This window comes from Phalacrocorax aristotelis, chromosome 1, assembly GCF_949628215.1.
Source record: "Phalacrocorax aristotelis chromosome 1, bGulAri2.1, whole genome shotgun sequence".
NCBI lineage: Eukaryota > Metazoa > Chordata > Aves > Suliformes > Phalacrocoracidae > Phalacrocorax > Phalacrocorax aristotelis.
In genome coordinates this window covers 208,716,238-208,739,551 of record NC_134276.1, presented here as the reverse complement: position 1 = coordinate 208,739,551, position 23,314 = coordinate 208,716,238, and the positions used below count along the sequence as shown (strand labels likewise).

At 38.8% G+C, this 23,314-nt stretch overlaps 1 protein-coding gene across 1 annotated transcript in view; it reads left to right on the top strand.

The window, feature by feature from the left end:
- Positions 1 to 22,130, top strand: part of SEMA3E (semaphorin 3E) — a 145,610-nt gene extending 123,480 nt beyond the window's left edge. The window contains exons 11-17 of the mRNA XM_075081515.1: positions 1,159 to 1,381; positions 4,028 to 4,119; positions 5,326 to 5,367; positions 8,416 to 8,582; positions 14,550 to 14,617; positions 16,154 to 16,293; positions 18,919 to 22,130. Of these exons, the coding sequence (XP_074937616.1) occupies positions 1,159 to 1,381; positions 4,028 to 4,119; positions 5,326 to 5,367; positions 8,416 to 8,582; positions 14,550 to 14,617; positions 16,154 to 16,293; positions 18,919 to 19,371 (1,185 nt within the window). The 3' untranslated portion in view covers positions 19,372 to 22,130. The remainder of the gene's footprint in view (positions 1 to 1,158; positions 1,382 to 4,027; positions 4,120 to 5,325; positions 5,368 to 8,415; positions 8,583 to 14,549; positions 14,618 to 16,153; positions 16,294 to 18,918) is intronic.
- Positions 22,131 to 23,314: the final 1,184 nt, after the last annotated feature.

The window sequence follows — 23,314 nt, the reverse complement described above, 5'->3', positions numbered from 1 at the left end:
TGAAATTCCATCACTACGTTGATTAGACAATTACTTTTAAGTCAACACTGAACAAATACTTTCCTGTAGCTACGGCCAAAAAGTGGAAACAAACACTGCCCCACTTGACAAGTGCAGGAGTTTGTTATTGTCAATTACAGTTGACCACAAGTTTAAAATTACTGTTTCCAGTAAACATGAAGAATATTTTATTTCATTTTATTGATTGAAAAATCCAGTTTAAATAGGGGAAGACTGCTACTGTGGCTTTGCTTGAAATGCTTCTTAAAACCATACTGTCTTATGAATATTTGGAGAAAGTAAACGGTTACTAAGATATTTCCAGCTTGATCATAAATGGTTTCAATTAGACATCATGAAGCAAATTGAATCTATGTTCAGTTAGGGAACACTATATCCTTCACAAAGCATCCTAAAATTAACTTCTCTGTTTAACACATTAAATTATCCTTAATTGCACATTTGACTGAAGGAGTAAGCCTCTTTTAATCAATCATTGACATAAAGTCTATTTGCTTTGCAAAACAGTGGAATGATCAATGCAAACATTGGTATTTCAGGCTAAACTGTGATATATAATACTGTCATTGTGAGTTAAGAATTAGAATCAAATGTAATACTAATGTTAGAATGTCTGAGATTAAGAACTGCTGTTGCTGCTGGAATCATTTTTAAGTGTGCTTAGCTTTTTATTGTAATACATTTTGGAGTCAAAAGTAATAAGACCAGGGACTGATTTCAAGCTTTAATATTCTGCTGACTTTACACGCTGTGTCTCTACTAGGATCTCCTAACTCTATCAATGGCTATTTTGATTACATCTTTAATATGAATTTGGGGAAGATATAAGCACCACGATTTTTTGTCAAAATCTAAAAGTGTCACTATTTATTCTGCTCTCAGTATGCCAGGAGTTCCCTCTTTATAAACATGATAAAGCCAAGACTCTGTTCATCGTTCGTTTTTTGGATTCTCATGATTAATAATCCACACATGCATTAAGCATAGAGTTCACTGTCCCAATTCCTACCGTGGTATTCTGTGCCTGTTTTTATGCCAGGTTTTCTGTAGATTTGTCATTACACCTGAAAACAAGCCCTGCCTCTGACAATTTATTTGGCAAATGTTCAGGATAATCTATGTTTTCTGTTTCCGCAGTGTGCCAGCAAGGTGAATGGTGGTCTGTACACTACCACTAAAGACTATCCTGATGAAGCTGTTCATTTTGCCAGGAGTCATCCACTGATGTATCAGCCCATCAAGCCTGTTCATAAGAGGCCGATACTAGTTAAAACAGATGGAAAGTACAATCTGAAACAACTAGCAGTGGACAGAGTGGAGGCTGAAGATGGGCAATATGATGTCTTGTTCATTGGCACAGGTAAGTTAAAGAAAGCAAGAAAGACAATTGATCTAACTGGTTTTTGGGTACTTTTTTTTTACCTCCAGGATGAAATAAATTAAGTTGTGGATAGTCCAAAAATAAAAAATCAACACTATATTCCTTTTTAACATTTCTTTCATGGCTGTGCCAGCCTTCATCTTACAGAGGAAGTTAGTAAATTTATGCATGTGTTTCACTGTGCTGATAACACATAGAAAAATAATGGCAGGGAAATACTTAAAGACTCAGAAGAGAAACTTAAGTATAGGATTCCATTTTTCTTTTCTTTCCAAACAAGAACCTTAAATTAAATTCCTGAACAACTAGCCTTATTTTTAAAACTTTAGAACCCAAACATGTATCTGAGCATAGTTCTGAGCTGAGACCTAGAGACCTGAGAGAAAGAAAGGTGTTATGATTTTCAAAAATATCAGTTCAGGTTACTGGCTTTATTCCACAGTTTCTTTTCCCCAATTTTGGAGACCACGACTCAAGCTAATGCCATTAAAAAGAAACTTCCAGCCTCCAGATTTGTATTACTACACAGCTCAAGGAAGGCAGAAGGAAATACACAAGTTTCTTAGAAATAAACGGTTAGAAATTTTCTGCCAAGTTTTCTTGTCTTTCTTTTGTGTCATTTTCATAAGATACAGAATGCTTGTTTAAAGAGGATTTTTAACCATCTACCAAACAAATATGATTAAGGTAAAATGTATCATAGAACTGCCCTAACTCTAAGAAACCAGAGAAAAATCACATTCTAATGGTATTTGGAAAATAAGAAAACTTATGAAAGTAAGAGGAAAGCCTGGAACTAGACAAGACCTTAGTCCCATCTAATCTGTCTGGAAAAAATCCAAGGATTCATACATTCATGTTTTATCAATGTAACAACAGGAGTGGTATCACAAATCATTTTGATCATTTTGTCTAGGAAAGCAGTTACAGTGAATTATTTTTTCCTAACAAAATTCCTCTGATAAGCACATTTCAGTGCTGAGAACATTCAAAAGAAGCATGCTTGTAGAATAGCAAAGATTTATTTGTATTAGTGCTGTTTTCTAAGCTTTTAAATGGCTTCATTATGGTCTTAGTACTGGACTAAGTGTGATCTATAAAACATTATATGATGTTTCACTTATTTCTGTACTGCAGATTTTATAATGGTGCCTAGATTTTTCATACTGTCCACTTACATTTGTGATTGAGATATGTACACAAGTCCTCTGTTCAGCAAAGTTGAATCCATGGGGACTTAATTGTGTGCTTTAGAGTTGTGCTGGACTGGCACCCAACAGCTGCTTAGTCTTCTCAAGATGTCTGATCTCAGGTGACAAGAAATTCCTGCATAGGAATTTGGGCTTCAGAAACTCTAAAATGAACCCTGAAATCTTTGCTCTAGCAAAGCTCCCATCAAAAAACTCACTGCTTCTCTTGGCAATAATAATGTTAGAAATGGTTAATCTTTTTTATCCAAGTCCAACATCTACTGTGTAACATAACGAAACAGGTTCTTACAGCCAAGCAGAACTTTCCTTAGGGTAGCAGAGCAGGTCAGAAAGGTTCACCAAAGGTGAAGCCTGAACATCGGGGCTAACTTTCACATGTTTCTCAGCAGGATTCGAAGAGGGACTTACTTATGAAAATCAGAACTCAAAATGTAATTTCTTTTTACTGTTTCACAAAATGGAAGCCTTCGCTTACTTATTTTATTCTCTTTGAGAAGTAGTGTATGACCCCAGTTTAACGGTTCCTCTTTATGTTTGCCCCTTTGATCTTTTGCTGAACATTTTTCCTGGTGCTTGTCACCTTAATATTTCCCCTGTAAATCAAAGGTGACTGAAAGTAACAGGAGAAAGGAAGTGATATTTGCCACTGCTGATGACAGATTTTCAGATTAAGGAAAGCAAGGTTATTCTAATAATAGTCAGCGAGACAAAGCTGAAGTGGTGGAAGACCAGATGCTATTCATGTGTCTTAATTTCCTGCAAGAGTTGTAGCGACAGAGAGGCTGATAAATCTAAATTCCAAAGTGCCTTAGACTTTTTGAATGTGCAGCTTTTTTTTTTTGGTTCATCTTCCTTTGATTAACATCTTCAGCTCAACAGCAGCTCAGCATTTCCCCAGAGGAGAACTGAGGACAATGAACCCCTGAAGGGTTTTGTACTTTTGCCTGCAGGAACAGAGCTGCTGCCAGCATTTAAGGATAGTTAGTAGTTTCCTAACTAGTGTAAACACTCAGATCTTACAGTTAAAGCTACTTTACACTCCCTTGCCTCGATGGACTCAGGTCCTGCCTACTCATATTTCTTTTTTTGAAATATGGTCACCCTCTTTGATCCCTTTTGCAACTTGTGAGTGGTTTTGACCCAGAGTTTGAAAAATACAAGTCAATTAACCATCTTGCTCAGGGATCTCAGTTGGCTGTTATTTGCTACGGACAAATTGTCATACGTGTTTATTTTCTAAGAGTAAGAATCCTCATCTATAACAGCAGTATGTAACTACATATACAAATTTATAAATTTCTATCCATTATCAGTTTGGAGAAGTCATTTAATGTATTTGAAGGCCATGTAAATGTTTCCATGAAATATAAACTTTAGCTTTGCTTTTTATTTTTCTTTTTAAATTTATTGCCAGATAATGGAATTGTGCTGAAAGTCATTACAATTTACAACCAAGAGACAGAATCAATGGAAGAAGTGATTCTTGAAGAGCTGCAAGTATTCAAGGTGAACTGTGCTATATATGGAGCATATATTCAAGTCTTGAATTTTCTGCAGAATTAAAATGTCTAAAAATTCTGAGAATAGTTGAAAATATAATAGTTGTGTGCAATAAATTTTCGAATGATCTAGTTATTTTATGACAGAAAGTCTTCATTTTCAACTGAAGTTTTTCTGAGGTGGAGTTATAGTCCAAGTGCTGAAGTATACTGCAGCAAACCAGGACTACTGTCTTTCAGTTTACACGCTCAGAGGTCATAGTGTGAGTTCTAATTAGAAGTTGATTGCATTTTATTTAATTTTCCCTCATATCAAATTAAATATTCAAAAGAGTATAACTGTATGCATGAAAATGAGCCTACTAGAATTTTGGAAGCTAAATGAGGTCCAGATAAAAAAAAGCCCAATCAGCAGAAAGAGTGAATCACTTAATCTGTCTTTACAGTGGGCAAACCTGAGCCTAGTGAGGCAAAACTCCATTCTGTTTAAGAATAACCATGACTAAAGCTCAGTATTTGGTATGTGGCAAAGGTAATATTATGAAATTCTCTTAGTGATTATTCACATCACGACACATTAGCTGCATAAAGTAGGAGGCTACCCTACTTGCAACCATAGGGAAAATCTAACACCCAAGCTCAGAAATTTAAACCTGGTACCTGCATTTGGGCAGTGTAGCTATTGAGCCGTTGGGGGGGGGGGGGAGGGCGGGAGAATCACAGAAATCACCCCTCTTGATAAAGCTAATTTTCAATAGACTTATTAAGGGCTATGTCTTGCCATTGCTCCAGGAAATCTGAGCAAAGGGCAGAGAGGACAACAGTAAAAGAAGGAATTCCTGCTATTTTTATCTTATCTTCAATGAATGTTTTGTTATAAAGAACACTGCACTTATCACTCTCAAGTAGGACAAAAGAGATTCAGTGGTGGCAAGAGCTAATGTCATGTTTGACAGGGAAATTTTCGTGTTCCTGTGGCTCAGATAATCCTGAATTAAGTGTTGCTCGGTTGTTTTTAAATAGTTTTTTAAAGCAATACTTCTGAAAGTCACTATTTCCTCCTATCTTTCTGTAGCATCAAAACTTAAAGAAAGTCAAAGTATCTAGCAAAGCTGAATGTAATAAGTAAACATCAACACCATTTTACCTAATTTATTGTCATAGCAAAAAGTTATTCTTTCTTCTAAGCAAGGAAACATTTGCTATTTTCTAGGTGCCAGTTCCTATTATTTCTATGGAGATCTCTTCAAAAAGGGTAAGTGTTTGACAGGTTTGGAATGTGAAGATTGTGACTCAAACGTAATGAAGCTAAAAACTCTGTAGAGATAGATACATAGATAGACAGATGGATGCACATAATCTATAATGAGATTTGGTCTGATATATGTAGTACTTTTGTAATATAAGTTTAAGATTATATGCTCTGTTCCTGTATGAAACATTTATGTATTTCAATTCTAATGTTAAATCTCCTTAGTTCACACTATCATTCCTATCAAAGCAAGTGAAAACCAATCTGCTTCACAAGTTACTGGCATAGTAATCACAGCAGGGATAAGCTTGGTGGATATGGCAACTCACAGAAAAGTTCCTTGTTGATTAATGCAGACAGACTTCAGTCCCATGGGGATATCAGTGCAAAAAGAGCCTTGCTGGTTCTCCCACATATTCAGTTGCCCGTGAAAGGCAGGGCTGTTTGGATCTGACTCCCTTTCAAGTTTCTGCTAGATTTTGCTTATATAAACATTCAATTTATTACTCTTGTAGGTAGATTCTCATCTGTACCATATCATAGCTATTCATACCTTATCATCATCACATCATCTTAGGATGGAGCCATTATAAAAATCCCAGGATAATTACAACTTAATAGACCTTAGACATCCAACGCAATGTAGGTGCACATAAACATAGTGAAACACAAGAAACAAAGAATGACAATTGCATTACTAGGGCGTGTGAGTGTACCCCAAAAGATCAGCTTAGTCTTGGTGTCTAGTCAACTTGCATTCTTTCTATAGGTTATATAGAAAGACGCTCCTCAGGTGGTGATTCAGAGGAGGGTCCTAGGTGTAAGTATTATGAATTATCTCCTGAATGAATCTAAATTTTTTCCACGTGAAGAGCACCTCTGGGTTGCCTGACACTGTACCTAAGTGATTATTTGGAGAAAGACTTTGGTGTCATTTAAGGTATTTGCCTTACCTTTAGCTCTCAGTGAAATGTCATAGTAAAAGGGTTGTGCTGGAAAAGTAAAAAAGGAGATACCATATAAAAATGAAGTAGTCTTCCTCCATTACATCCAGCTCCCACAAGGGCTGGTACAGTTCAAGAGGTATCTGGAAAATCTGAAGAGAACTGTAAAGAAGCTGCCAAAACAATCTTGGAATTGAATAAACCTCCCTTTGAGATGTAAAAGTAGCTTAACTTTTTCAAAATATCAGAGAAAAGACAAAGAGAACAAGATAGACATATTAAATTTTACCCAATGAAGTAACTTCCTAGTGTATATGTATAAGATTTCTTGAACATTGATGGCAACTCATGATCAAGATTAAATAACCAAGTTCAGCTTGTTGAATGTAGGTAAACTTAATCTTGAAATAGGATGTAGTTTAATGGCACTGAGGACAATTAAATGTTGCAATACATGTTAGGAACAGCATTGGCACCAAATCATTTTGTCTTTAAAATGACATCTATAAGCAGAAGTATAACTTAATTGAGTTTATGTGAAAAAAGTTATGTAGCTTCTGTGCTTGAGCATTCTGACCTTGGAGTTGGTGAGCCTGTGGACCCTCTCTTTGCTGGTTTTGTCTCACTATCCTTATAACACTAACCAGTCTTCACTAAGTCAGCAGTACAATAAAATGCCATTTTCAGGGCTGAGCTAGTTATCTGCAAAGGCTGGGAAGGAATGTTCTTCTTTGATGTTCAGTTGGTTAGGTACTGGATGTTTTTCGCCCTCCTCTGATGAGCCAAGACTTAGAGTAGTCTTTACCCCTGCTAAAAGATGAAGGAGAAAATCCCACCTCGTATGTCTTATTGAGTGTTATTCATGTCTTCTGGGACAATCACACTGCAGCCTTTGCAGACAAGAAAGAATTCCCGTCAAACAAGGATCCTAGGTTTCTTCTTCATTCCAGCTGGCAGACTGAGTTCCTGCTACTTTCATCTGGTTTATCTCAGCTGAAAAAGTTTTCAAGCATTACTGTTACCAGCCTCTCCCGGTTTTAAATTTCATGTTTTGTGGTAGGCAAGCCAGACTAAATGAGCTGCCTGTATTTTCCAGCTTTAAGAATTTTCAAATATCAGATTTTGAAAGCTTGTCCTAAGAGTGGGAATTTTGGACTAAGTTTTACTATTAGGATAAGCATAGCTTAAGTGTTCATTAGAAATCATTTTTCTGACTGGTAAAATCATGGAAGTGAGCTGTGCATCAGCAGTTCCTATTGCAGTGCACACTGCATATTTCTGTGCTCACTCCCTTTACATTCACCAGCAACAAGATTTTTTCTCAAATCTCTGTAAATTCAATCTATTCTCTTCTGAATTTTTTATGCCAGCAGCTCACGAATCAGACTGATCATCTTTCACTTGGTTTGAAAAGGACATTTATGTGAACCCAGAAGATTCAGAGAGTCTTAGCACTAATGCTGAAAAAAATCCCAAACCCCTACAAATAAATATTAATGAAGTAGATTGTGACCAGTTAATTTGTAAGGAAAGACTGCACAGTGCCAGTGAAAAAATCTATCTCCTGTGCACTGAGGCAAAATACAAATCATAGTACTACAGTGCATGTGTATATGTGACCGTATCGTAAGTAGCCACATCAAGAGTTACATTTACTTGATAACTCCCATTTTAAGATTGAGGTTGCTTATAACTTCTGCAAATTTGAACTTCTTTGTTTAAAATCTTTTATGTCAAGGTTCTTTTTGCAGATCGGTTAGGTGACAGAGAAATGTAGAGGGAGGCACTGGAAACTGTCCTGAAGAAGAAAAAGAAACTTAAAACCCTGCCTATTCAAACACAAAATTTACAAAGCTGAAACTTCAGAAAAGAGGAAATGCCAAAATAAACTTGTTCATTTTACCTTCTTTCTCACCTCTGTCCTCATGCAGGAGAGTTTAGTCTGTAATCAGATATTTTCCTGCAGAGTAACTCTGCCTCCCTCAGGGCACAGGCTGGATGCACAACTGGCAGGCAACATTAAAGCTAACACTTTTTAATAACTCCATTGGTAATAGTTTTAGTGGAAGTTCTAGGAATCTAATCGTACACGGCGTATTTTTTCCAGCAACAGCTCTACGTGGGATCCGAGTCAGTCATAGCACAAGTGAAGTTCCACCAGTGTGACATGTATGGCACCGCCTGCGCAGACTGCTGCCTCGCTCGAGATCCGTACTGCGCCTGGGATGGGATCTCATGCTCCCGGTACTATCCCACAGGAATGCAGGCCAAGAGGTGAGAGCTACTGCTTTCTGTGATATCCTTCTTGCAAAATAGATACCACTACCAGTTCATCCTGCAACACAAAATACTTCGTATCTCCCCTTCATAAAAATAAGTGAGCAGTAAGAAGATATGTTAGCTGCTAATTTATTACAGCGACCTTAGGGGATTGCAGAGGACCAAAACTAACAGGATAGCATAAACTGCAGTACCAGGAATACTGTTATGAATGAAGCAAAGTCACTTAGTAATTATTTGCAGTAAGTTTTAAACAAACCTTAATTTCCTCATACATCTTTTGGTGTGCAGAAGAAAGCCTCTTTACAATACCAGACACCTATTTTGGTAGTATTATACAGCAAATATATCACACTTCAATAACATACAATAGAATTTCAAAAAAAAGCAAAGAAGAATCTATGTTAATAGTCAAATACCTTCACTGGCCAAAAGGAAACCAGAGTGATCTGCAAAAGCTAAGGTTAGGCTTAGGCTTTCTCTAGTGAATTTATAAAGACAAGTTACTCTAGAGGCCAGTTCAAAGCAAAAACCTAATTCGGGGGCTTTAATTCTTCCCTTGGGGAGAATTCTCCTCTCTGTCACTCTTCACTTATTCATGGCTCTTGGCCTTCACTCTTTGGTGCAGTAATTTCCCACACACCTGTCCTCTTCCCTTCCCTTTCAAACCCAGGTTCTCCAATTCAGCTACACAGATACTTGATTAAGAATCTAGAACACGCATCTTTTAATCCAGACCTTTTCACAGGAGTCAGCTTTGCCACTAGAGAGAGCAATTTCTAGCCTTAGCAAAACTTTGGTAATGTATAATTCAAGTATTTTCTGTGGCTCTTTTTCAATTACGGTTTCTGCAAATATATACTTATATATATTATACATTCCCGGACTGCAAGGGGTAGAACAAATTGAGTAACTTCTGGAGACAGTTTTGAAAACGAGTGGAGGTGGGTCAGTCAAATCCAGGTCACAGTATCCCAAATCGATTATTGTTCCTTCTAAGGAAAAACAGGAAGGTTTTTTGTTTGTTTGTTTGTTTGTTTCTTGTCCTGCACACCTTCTCTTTCCATGAACCTGGATGCACTCGAACAAATCAACTGCTGACTATAGTCAGGCACAGTAGATATTTCTCTGGGTTCTTTGAAAAAATAAACAGAGGAAGCATTGGGTAACCCAACTTTTTGGGTAAAGCACATTAAAATGTAAAAATGAGAAATACAGCCAATGATTCAGCATAATTAAGAACCTCTTGGATTTATTACACTCAGGCTTAGGTTAAACCAAGTAATAAATCTACACCACTTTCACAAGCAGAATTGCATAGTCTTCTCATGCCTCTTGCAAGCAGACCTAAGGGAGGAAGTGGGTTCTGGTTGTCTGCTCAATGTGAGAAGAGTCTGGCTAAAATTTTTGGGCCCCAGATTAAGAAAGATGAACATCTATACAGTGGGCCAGGGAGATTAATTTCCTATAGTGTAAGTAGAAATTGGGTTATTGTAATAATAAAGCATAGGGGTAACTCATCTAATGATGTAAAAGTCCTTTGGGGTGAGGGGGTGGGGTTAAAAAATTTCCCAGCAGCCTGCTAGGATGGACTGTAGCAGCATTTACGTTGTTCTGCAAGCTACTTATTGTCTAAGAAAAGATAAGAGAAACTCACTCTGTCCTAAACTCTGTTGTACATTTTTAGCATATTTCTCACCCAAGACAATTTCCAGAGTAGCAGCCCTTAAGTCTCCTGACACATGCATTTATCCAGGGCTGAGTGATATGGGCAGTACCCCAGGCACCTTCCTGTGCTGCACCTCCCCGACATTCAGCAGGTCAGTCTCTAAAAGAAGAAAATACTGCTGTTATCACCCGCCTTCTCTTAAGATAAGCACTGCAGCAGTGGAGAAGGGATTTGCACTCAGTCGAATGTTCTTGAAGTCTGCAAAACTTGTTTTACATACAAGAGCTTGGGAAACAGTGAGCAAGAACTAATGACGTTGAGAGGGACAGACGGCATTTGCTTTGTTCACTTATAGCTGAAGCTCAGAGCATTTTAAATTTATGAGCTTACGCTAACTGTGTGAGAGGTAGGGACAGCTACTCAGCTACTCAGGACATGTGTATGGAAGTTGTTTTAAGTTGCCTTCTGCTGGGTACCAGGTGGAGAGCACTGCTGGAGAAGGCAGGTCTCAGGAGACAACATGGAGTTTTCCGATACCCTGACCCTGAGCAGGCAATAACCCTGCCATGGCTGTCCTGGGCTCCAGGTATAATTAACTCTGTGTCCCAGAGCATACATGTCATAATTTTGCCTTGTACCAGGGCTCCAGGTTTCTGCTCAAGCTGTACAGGGTAGTACAAGTAACGTGACTACAAGGGGAATTGGAGAGTGCTTGCTCCCCCCGTTCCTGGCAGCCCTCACTTCATCAGGACTTTTGGAGTTGTGTCTTACATTACAGCTCACTTGAGCTGGCTTTAATACCACCTCTATCTGCTCAGATGTGACCCTCATACAGTATATTTAGGTGGGCTTTTGTCTTCTAAGAGCAGCCCTGCTAGTGCAGTAAGAGCACTCTTTTTAATTCTAGTCCTACTGGTGAAGAGTCGAACCAAAGCAGGGATGTACAATGTGCCCTCTCCAATTTGATTCAAATGCTTTCTGCTTTAGAGCCTAATGCCTCCAATGTTTAGAGAAACATGAAGTAGAAGAACTGCAAACTAAGGCATGTACACAATATAAAGAGACCAACGGCATAAAAAACCATCTGCTTGACAGCTGGTACTAATTTGTTGAATTGTGAAATCTATGTTATAATTCCTTATAAATGCATTGCCTGGATAATTAATTAGATATAGGATTTGATTAAAGACAAATAGAAACTGAAGCTAAAATCTCATATCTTGATGCTGGCAGTGCAGCACACTACCATGATATGGTAGTTACAGGTGTACAGCTTCTGCATACTGCAAATACTTAAGATGGCAGAAGGAAATTATGTTGCCTTCAGCTCCCACGAAGTGCACTTGAGAAAGCAGAATGGTCCAGGACTTAAAGAAATGCTTTAGTTCACTATTACATCTGCAATCTCATTTAGGCAGGTTCAAATTTTATCTAAACAAGCACTAAATCCTAAAAGTGAGAGTCTTTGCTGTGCCAGCTCACTGTCCAGGCTGAAAAAGTGCTGAAGTAATTTTAAAATGTCTTTCAGCCTGGGTAGGTCTGGTAACCTGCGATTCTTTAGCTGATTTTAAGAAGCTGACAGCCACCCTCCTGCCTCCTCTTCCTCTCTGGCCTCTTTCTCCACCACTCACTCCACCAGCAAACACACAAATGCGTGCTTTGTCTCTTATGATTAGCAAGGGCACTCAGAACAGGTGGGCTTTTCGCCCCCAAGCCTCCTGGCCCCCCTCACTGCCTGCTCACCAGGGGTGCCCAGGCTGCAGGGGGCGGCAGAGCTGCACTGACAGCAGCCGCCCGCCGGGGGGCGCCACAGAGAGGGGCGGGGCGGGGGCGGGGCAGGGCCGGGGGCGGGGCCGGGGGCGGGGCAGGGGGGCAGAGTGGGACGGGGGCGCAGGTAAGGGGCTGCCTTTGCCTTGCAGCTGCTTCCCACGCTAACCCAAGCGTTACTCTGCTGTAACATTTGGGTCAGCAAAGCCAAACTCCGTCTATGGATTTACTTACACAAACTGCAGTGCTGCGTTTTCTCCCTGAGACTTTTTGACTTTGCCCATCTACCCCTGGGAAATAAAGACATGAGGATGATGGTGATGATGATGACACCTGTATTTCTTTCTTGCAGATAATTTTTACTAAGTTCCTGAAAGCAGACGTGCAGACTGAAATCTAAATTCATGAAGTTATAGGTGGCAAAAGGCACTTCCACATATTCTGTACATTTGGTAGTCACTGAAAATTGTTCCTTAGTGTAGCTTATCTCAGGAATTGTCTGGTACTCCATTGTTCATGGAATTTTGAATGAAATGATTACTAAGAAAACATAACAAATACCAGGCTTATGTCAGTATTTGTGAAAAAGGTTTATCTCCCAGCATCTCCTGCTCTTTCAGCACCTGTCCCCATTTTTTCCTTTCTTTTCAAAAAAGTAGCAAGTGAAGGCACAGGTGAGTGTTATCTCCCCCAGTCTTCACACTCACAACAGTAAAATTCCATCAAACAAACATTTCTTTTTCTTGAATGGTTCTAACAACTGGAGAAATATCCTATCTTGCAGGACTAGGATATTTTTAGCTCTACAGTGATCTTCAGGAACTGCAGACTAAATAGTACATGCCTGCTAACTGTCCTCTTCCTGCTAGATAGGATTGCTGGGCCTGAAAGCAGCAGGCTTTTCTTGGGTTTTTGGGGGTTTTTTCATGGCTAATGTCTCTAGTATTTACATATGTCTGTGCAAGAGAATCTCTTCTGAATAATCTGGATACACAGATATGCAAAGCTGGTGGCAGCATTATTCAGCACTGCCACTTTGCAGAGCTATCAGTAAGCAGCTGCAGCATCTGTACATTACAATGAGAACTCCAGGGCATGATAAAGCCCTCTTGCTATCTCAGAATCTCAGGTTTTGTTTGCATGCATTTTTACCACTTCTGCCTTAAAGGCCCAACTGAATTTGCAAGTTCCCCTGAAACAACAGCAGTAAAACACTGGTTCTGCTCTGAATATCTAGTAAAGGTTAAAGCTGTCTTCTTGGTCCACCAGCACCACTGGATCAGAAGTCCACGTGGGTGACAGAACTCAGAAAATAATCACTGTCTACTGCTAGTTTAGAAATATGATGAGTAACATCCAAGGGCAAGATCTTTAAACAGTGTAAATCTACACAGTGAATTAGATTTGTGCCAAAAATATAATTCTGCCTTTTGTGTTCACATAGCACTGGAGAAAAGCATTATATAAGTAGTAAATGTAAAGAATAACAAAACTGCTTGGCTTTGCTTGTTTCTATCTTATATGATATACACTGTACAAGTACCTGCTGTGTAAGGTTTGCTCCATTGCATATTTCTGTTAATCTCTTATCTAGGGCATTGGTCATACTGTGTAGAATTACTCTTTATGCAAATATAGGAAAGGTATCCTTGCTATAACCAAATTTCAGGTTGCTGCTCCATCTGGCCAGATACAACATTCCAATAGATTCTTTCATTTCCCTAATAAGCAATCTTAATTTTATTTATCAGGACACTCAGAGGAAAAATAATGCCATATAAAACCACAGTTCTTCTGGGAAGGCACCGTGCAATTACGGTTTTCATTATCTTTCTGTGAATGTATATAAAAAACCCAAAATCCCCAAATCCACCACAATTTTTCTCTCAAAAGCAATTACATTATTTCCAGGTCGCAGCCAGGGCCCCCATGTTCTGACCACAGCTCTGCCACTAGCTCACTTTCTAGGCATGGGCAAATCATGAATGTGTCTGTTTCCCTATTGAGAAAAATGAGCTTAAAAACTGTCTGCTACATAGATGTAGTAAAATAAAGTATTTGCTCTGTGCTTCGAGATTGCTAAGTGAAAAAATAACATGAAAGCAAAGGGTAAAAGAATTATCATTCACATATATGGCAAACTGTTCTAAACTATAAAAGGAAAATTTCCTTGGCTCCCAGAGGGAGAAACCAAAGAGAAGCTAAAAGTCCCTTTGATTCTTCCTGACAGTGATTGTTGCCCAGTTGGTTCAGAGGGTCCTGGTTTAGTATTTATAACATCAGTGTAGTTACGAATGAACTCGACATGTAGTTGTGCCTCTTCCCCAGGAAAGTGCATTTCTTTTTTTCAGACATGTGATTCCCTATAGGTTGAGTAGAGAGAAAACACTGATGTATAAATGAGTACTTCTCACAACAACCAAGATTTAGCTGCTTATATTTGTAATGATTGCCACTTTAACATAAACCCAACAGTCTGTAAGTTAAACACATTATCTCAAACACTTCCATTTTTTCCCCTCCAGACGTTTCCGCAGACAAGATGTTCGACACGGAAATGCAGCGCAGCAGTGCTTTGGCCAGCAGTTTATTGGTAATCTACTCACATGTTTACAAATTGCTAGCAAATGCCTGGAGCAGAGAGCACAGACTTTGCCAAGAGTATGAGCCAGACCATAACCTCACCTGAGTTTTTTTACTAGCATGGTCCTACAATAAGTTGTAAGAGTCATGGGGATGAGCCTGTATCATCCAGGTCTAAGAATGACTTTGTTTCGATGGCAGATCAGGGGCATCCCATAGCATTCACACAGCCCTTCAGCCCTGTCATTCAGACTAGGGATGTGGCTAATGCATCTCAAGGGCTTCCAACAGAGACGCAGGTGGAAAGGTGGGGCAGGGATAAGAAAAAACAGGGCTGCATCCTGAAATGAGTATGAAATATGACCAGGACACTCAGCCAGAGGTGGGAATTGAAGGAGCTCCCTAGCACAGACATGGGCAATGACATGCCATAAATGTGTATTTATGATCATTATCAAGGTTTGTCCTGAAAAAAAATAGATTGTTGTGTCTAATGCTGTTGTCCAAACCTTGGAAAATGAAAATTATTATTTCAAACATTGGTATCGGGAATGGCAAAACAGAGAGAAAACAGTTGCCTGGACATCTTCAATATTTTTCAGGATAACACCTAATACATTTATAGAAGAAAAAAATCAAATATAAAAGGTTCTTTTAGATAGATAGTCAAAGGAAGGCTATTTTAGATATTAAATATAGGATAGATATTTTACCAGAGAAAGCTTCATTAAAGTTGGAGTCTATTGGAGGATATAGTAGATTATGGAAAAATAAAATCCAATATGAAATATTAATTATACATTAAGTTTAAAATACAACAGAGAAATCACAATGCTATCAAACCCTCTATTTTTTAGGTTATAAAACTGATTGGTCTCAGGAATGTTTCTCACTACTGTGGAATAAGATGATTTCATTAATGGAGACAATTGTTCCCCCAGTGTAACATCTAGCTTATCTTCCTCCAGATGTTTTGTTGGAGATGGAAAAGGAGAATTGAGTTTTGATTAAATTCACTCACTTTGCTTTTATTAGGATCCTTGGGCCAAAACTGCACATTCATTTTACATTTGTATAACATGGGTATGTATAAATATTGGTTAGGGTATTTATAGTTTTTGAGTTTCGTTCTGTAAAAGGTTATGTGCTCTTATTTTTACCCCTAAAAATATTTAATTATTTATTATATTTAAGCATGTATTGAATCCTTCTGTTTCACTGAGTGAGAAATAAATAGATGAACTATTCTTAAGAATCAGGCACATGCAATTAGCATTGTGAAAGGCTGAGATCTGTTTCTCTGTGTATAATCTTAGCTGAATCACGGCACAATTTGGTCCATATATCTTATGGCCGGATCCTATCAGAGTCTGAGATGATGGGAGAATTCACTTAGCAGGTCAGACCTCCACCAGACACTACTTTTCAGTCACTGTCTGGTTAGATCTCCATTAGACTTCACCCTTAAAAGTAAATATATCTTGAATATGGAGTGTAACAGTTACTGTCAGTAACACTATTCTTAAAACATTTCTTTTTCTTCCAGGTGAAGCTCTGGAGAAGACTGAGGAGCGACTTGTTTATGGAATAGAGTACAACAGCACCCTTCTGGAGTGCACCCCTCGGACCTTACAAGCAAAAGTAATCTGGTTTGTCCAGCGAGCGCATGAAGCTAAGAAGGAAGAGGTAAATAGTCTTATAGCCTAACCTTTTAACTAAAAGAGCCTGTGCTTAGGAATATTACATCTTCACTGAAAGGCCTTTCATCAGCTGCTGAAATGTACATTGGTGTAAGGGAAAAATCACAATGTTCATCTGCTCTCTTGAATTAATAGACCTGAGAATTGCATCTGGTGTTTGCATTCAACATCTTGAACACAGATGTTAGAAATGTAGTGAAACTTGATTTAATATCTCAAAACAAAAGAGAATCCAACACTTCTTTTGGTACGTTATTACAAAGGTGAAATGTGTGCATACTACTCCCAATGTTAGACTAGTTTAACATCTCTTCATTCTTACTGTCTCACCCACTGCATCACAGAACCTTCTGAAAATGGGTGTTGGTGGATTCTCTGGATCTTTTACATATATTTACCTATTATGAAAGTGCTTCATAAGTGTTACTATATTTAATCCTCAGTATTCTTTGGTACACACCAGCGTAGCTATCCTCCTTAGTATGTGAAAGGACATAGGGAGAAAAGCCTTAGACCACAAAAGGATAAAGATGGTTCCCTTACAGCCTAGCAGCTAGGCTCTGCTGCCAATGTGAGACCCCAGTTTAGCCACTGACATCTGCAGACCTCTGGAATGGGGCTCATCTGATTGTAAATGTGGACATTTTCAATAAAGAGATCTACCCGGGAGCTAGTTGATGTAGGCTACCTTTGAAGCCAGACTAGATGGTGTTGCAGTTATAGTCAGATCTATCACCTCATGCTTAACTAGACAGCTTCATTTGGTCAGATAAAAAATTACTAGTAAATTACTGAATACAAAACTAAAAAAGGATGCCACACTCTGCTTTAAATAACTAAAATTAAGCAAGATGAATACCATCCCCACTTCAGGCACATTTTTGCCTGAAGTTTTGTCCAAGTCCCAAACGTCTGCATGGATTTTCACGCTTGGTATTTCCTCATGTGGTTAGATCCCTATCTATGCATAAACAATCTTACAATAGAACTATTAGTCAGATCTTTGACAGAAGGTAATGAACTGGAGGGAGAAAAGGGGGGGAGGATGTCCTATTATAGACACATCTGATTAGACCCAGTAGCTTCAGAGAAGAGTGTAAATCTGAACAGACTCTAACCTTCCAGCGTGTCTTTACACTCTTAAGATTAAGTTGTTTTAATGTTTTCCCCTGCAAGTTATTCCATTTTTCATTAATAATTATATAGTCTTTTCTAATGAAAAGACAATTACAAGCAGAAAGAAGTAAAATAATGTAGTCATAGAATCACAGATGGTTTGGGTTGGAAAGGACTTTCAAAGATCACCTGTACCAACCCCTGTGGCAGGGACATCTTTTACTAGATCAGGTTGTGCAAAGCCCCGTCCAACCTGACCGTGAACACTTCCAGTGATGGGGTAGCCACAACTTCTCTGGGCAACCTGTTCCAGTGTCTCACCACGTTCAGTGTAAAATATTTCTTCTTTATATCCAATCTAAATTTGCCCTCTTTCAGTTTAAAACCATTGCCCCTTGTCTTATCACTACAGGCCCTAGTAAAAAGTCTGTCTGTCTTTCTTGTATGCCCCCTTCATATATTGAAAGGCTGCAATAAGGTCTCCCCTTAGCCTTCTCTTCTCCAGGCTGAACCACCCTAACTACCAGCCTTTCCTCACAGGAGAGGAGCTCCAGCCCTCTGACTATCTTTGTGGGCCTCCTATGGACCTTCTCCAACAGGCACATGCCTTTTTTGTGTTGGGAACCCCAGATGCAGCACTGCAGGTGGGATCTCACCAGTGCAGAATAGCGGGGCAGAATCACCTCCCTCATCCTGCTGGCCATGCTTCTTGCGATGCAGCCCAGGATATGGTTGGCCTCCTGGCCTACAAGTGCACGTTGCAGCTTATTTCCCATTTTCCATCTACCAATATCCCCAGGCCTTTCTCTGCAAGGCTGCTCTCAATCCATTCATCACTTCTATTCTGCTTTATATTCAGCATCTTATTAAATAGAAAGATGGAGATTCCGTTCTCCTGGGCACCTCTGCTGGCTGGATTAGACGGCTCAGTGCTCCATGCTTGCTAGCATCTGCGAATGCATTGTAGTTAATAACCTAGCTCTCAGGACCTGTAGGGGGAACTCAAACACCAAACTCAGAACTGTGGCTTTAAGATCGTAATGGTCCTGCAGTTAGATATAAAAATATTTTTGTCACCTCAAAAACATCTGTCAATGTATAAGAGCATTCACAGGAATAGTTATTGCAGGTCATCTGGCAAACACCCGTTTGTTTTCCATCCAATAGTTTATTTGCATGTTTCAACCTTATTTTCCTCTCTGATTTAGCCAAAAGTGACTAAGCCATGCTGGGAAAACAGGAAACTATCTGCTCCACTATCTGTTCTACCATGCTTGCCAGATTCTCTAGGTCGCTTTCCTTTCACAGTTCAACCTCTTTACTTCAAGTAAATATTTTCATTACTTAAAAACTGTGAATTAAAGGATCATGGATCCCTAATCTTCTTCTCAAAATGTAATCTTATATTCATGAAAGTACATTTCATTAGTTATTGCACTGATTTACTGCAATAGGAAAGGCTTGTGCTCTATAACTGCATCAATTTGGTTTTTAGGTGAAGACAGATGATAGAATAATCAAAATGGACCTTGGCCTCTTATTCCTGAAGCTGCATCGGCTGGATGCAGGGACCTATTTCTGTCAGACGGTGGAACACAGCATTGTTCACACTGTCAGGAAAATCACCCTGGAAATAGTCGAGGAAGAACGTGTAGATGAAATGTTCAATAAAGACTATGATGAGGAGGTACCTCACAAAATGCCATGCCCAATGCAAAGCAGTATACCTCAGGCATCAAAGCCATGGTACAAGGAATTTCTTCAACTTATAGGTTACAGCAACTTCCAGAGGGTGGAGGAATATTGTGAAAAAGTGTGGTGTACAGATAAGAAGAGAAAAAAGCTGAAAATGTCTCCATCCAAGTGGAAATACGCCAACCCTCAGGAAAAGAAGGCCAGGATCAGGCCAGAGCATTACCGGTTGCCCAGGAATATAGCTGACTCTTGATGGAAAAAAATCCATCTGTTGTTTCTGGGCGAAATCTTATTTGGACTTTAGTAAGAGGGAGAAATCAGTCTTGGTTTTGGTAAATGACACAGGTTTATATATATAAAATATCAGGACTGAAAACAAAAATGCTATGGTAAGTTATACTGTACATTTATGATGACTGTTTAGAAGCATTTTAAACAAAATCTTCTTAACTATCTGATTCTAAGTAGGTCAACGCAATCAGAGCTTTGCATTAGGGAGGACGTGACAATCTTCAGACTTTGAGTGCTTGAATCAGTTTCCTGTGTGGACCATGATTGTGCTGTATATTGTTGCATATGATGGCATATTTAAGCAAATTCAAATAGCTAAGCATTCACAAGTGAATGAAAACCATAAAACATATCTTTTCTTCGTTTCACAAATTTCTCATGCTTCTGAAAGTGGCACATCTTAAGATCTTTCCTTTTGATTGTGACCTGTCTGAGTTTATCACTGAGAACAATGAGATGTGTTAACGCGGTGTACTGCTATTTCTAAAGATAATGAAGGGAAAATCCTATTTACTTCCCACAATTTTTGTCTTATCTATCATTTATGAAGCGCAATGTGCTCTCACAGCTAAAAAATATTACCTAGTAACTTGATGTAAGTCAAATGCATGCTGAGAACACAACAGAATGGAATTCTTCAACTTAGCTACATAAAAAGTTGGAATAATGGTTTAGATAGAAAACGAGTCTACCTTCTCTCTAGTAACGGACATTGCCTTCGTAAGGTACGCATTAAGGGAGTGCCCTCTTGTGGCAAAACAAAGCAAAATCCAATAGTATCTATTTTTTCTGAAGAAATGTGTGTAGCAAAGAAGTATTACCCAGACCCACAGCTGCTTTGTTTTCAGCACACACCTCGAGTCTCCATGTGCTAAATCCACAGATTTAGAAGGCAGTGTTGGAAGTCAGTTATTCTGGAAAGACAGCATTTAAAGTAAGTAATGCTTTATGTTGTTAATGTGCTTTTGGACTAAAATGGAGTCATTAAAATTTAGGATGTAGATTAAAAACAAGAACAGCATTATGCAGCTGTGTTTCTACAGTTTCAGAGTCTGCTCCAGGTAAAACTTTTCCTGATATGTGATCTCTGGTCAAAAAGGTTGCTTTGCTGCTCTTGTGAGTGATACCAGGAGAGGAGATCAAAGGACTAAGTAAGTTACCATCTAGGTCTTTCAAGATTTACTTAAAAAGAAAAAAAAGTATCTTACTTCAAGCACAAGAAACCAGATGCAGAAAAACCAGAAAAACTAGCTTTTCACTACTTGAGAAATCTGATATTACAATATGCATTGGATATTTTTAAATTGGAAATTTAAAAAACTAGGGAAGTTATAAACACAAATAAGTCATAAATGAGTTAACTCCTCAAATGAGAACACAATGCCAATAGCGGAAATAGCCAAGCTGATACAGATTTTGATGCCACCAAGAAAATACACAAGGGATTCACCAGCCACAAAGAGGTTCATGTTGAGCCTCAACGTCTAATTAGGAAACAGAATTTAGGCTTGGGGGAATTAACAGCCTGGGTAACAGAGATTTGTTAGGTTTGCTGTGCTAACAAATGCAGCAACCAATGCTAACCCAGTGTGTGTGAGAGGCTCTCGCAGCTGCTGGCAGGACCAGCAAGCTTTGCTGCGCTCTTCTGGGAACAGAGACCGTCCCAGTGTTTGAAAGGAGCCCGTGGGCACACTGTCAGCAACTGGACTACCAAGGAAACAGGGTTTCACCTTGTGTCAATATAACAGCAGATAAACCTTTCCATCAGCCACTTGTGTTAGGAAATCAATTTATCTGAGGGTTTGCACTTCATTTAGCCAGAATGCCTGTCTGAGAGATGGGACCAGACACTGTGCACAACCTTGCATGAATTCACGCAGTTGCAAACTTTGATCTGATAGAGGAGGCTGGGTTAATTCACTTTTCTGTGACAGTTTAATGGAACTTAGTTGCAGTTAGGATCCTCTGTTTGTTCACAGTTATATGGAAAATGCTAGTGCTTAAAGGCTGTGGCAGAGAGAACATACACAGAACAAGTATCCCTGATTTATACTTAATCCCCTACACAATCCTTGCTGGCATCCTTGATGGAAAAATTGTTAAAACAGCACAGAAATCCTTTTCTGATGAATTATGGAGTCCACTTCTTTTCCACAGCAGTGGGGGTTATATTTTACTTTTTCTGATCCATTTGCAAGCATCTAGTGCCAAATGTACCATTATTGGACTATTAGAAAGGAATAACAACAACTCAGCCTGATGGAATAAATATAACTTTGTGTCTCACTCTGAGATTTCAGGTGGAAATCATGTGACATGCAAATCAGGATTCCTGATTTAATACTACAGCGTGTATTTTTAGTACCCCATCCCTTAAATGGTTACATGTGGAAAAGTGCATTAAATTTTTATTTACCTTTTAAATTAAATTTCTAGCTCACACCTTACAATTTTCATGGTTGAAATACCTGTGAAAATTCAGAACTACAGGGTCTTGTTCAAAATGTGCTATGACATCTGTGGAAGAAGAGAAAGAGGGACAATGTATTATGGAAGGATACGCACAAATGTGCTTGTACACAGACAATGTTATTTAAAATGCTTCTTTGTATATTTGGGGGGAATTGTCTGCTTCTTTTCATTATGAGTTTGATGTATTTTGTATGTGCATGAAATGGTCAAAGTATAAATATAATTAAGAACCATATTTGGCTGAAATAATCTGTGTTATTTCTCATAATTTATTTTCACAGGACAATATGATTATGTGCAGATCACTAGGTGCACATTGTTATTTACAGATGCCCTTTACCGTGCATTTTATGAGCAGATCTCAGATCAGGACAGAGGGATATTACTATACAGTTGCCAAGGGGGAAACTGAGGCACAGGGTAATGAATAAATTTAGTTTGTTAATGGCAGGTAGATTTGGGAAAGCAGCATCTGCTGCATGAATGTATTTTGAGAGTAGAACATGGTCATTTAAACCCAGCAGATTCTAATTGATAGAAATTCACTGAGAAACAACAATCTGGTTAAAGCTTTGAATTGTGCCCTGCTGCCTGATGAGGGACAAGCCAAATTGCTTGGACCAGACACTTGCTTTTCTTTGCTCATGATCTTTTGTTGTCAATGAGATTATTGTCCCCTTGTACAAACTACTGTGGTCTCAGAGTCTGCTGGGACAACAAGGCAGGAGAGTGCTAGACTGCTGTGAAATTCCTGGCTTGTATATCTCAAAATAGGCTTTTAGGGACTACACAACCTTTCTGTAACATAAACCAGATCTTCTTATGCAGGCAAGAGAGAAAAATAACTGCCCTACACTGAGGTGCCTGAATAGTAGAGGTAACAGTCATATTTGAAGAAGTGCTTGAATTAATGTAACTAACACAGTTACAGAGTTTCTCTTCTTTTATTTTCTTTTAATTTGAGGGAAGAATCCATTTTCTTTTCCCCAAAAAATCAGCCAGTCAGTTTCACTTTTAAAAAGTCTGTTAATCCCCTTAGTCTACCTTGGAGCAGTGAAGCTGGAGTTATTTATGCAACTTTATGTCTCTGGGTCCAGAAGGCAGAAATGCTTCTGAAAGCTGCACTGTCCAGATAAGAGGCACTGAAAGTGAGCTTTTCTACATCTGTAACCCAGCAGGATGTCTGCAATTCCTGTCAGCCCTGGAATCCTCTTCAGTTCACCAAATTACAGCTTTTAAAGGAGAATTCATGTCCAGTTAACATGAGCATTTATCGTAAATGAAGCCATGATTGACAGGCCTTGCCTTTGGGTGATATTTACTTTCTCCACTAGTAATGAGTTATTTTTTAAAAAATTTATTCTTTTTTTTTAGGAAATAAGTTATCTGACTAGCACTTTAAACAGAAAAATGGCAGCACTAGCAATGTCAAG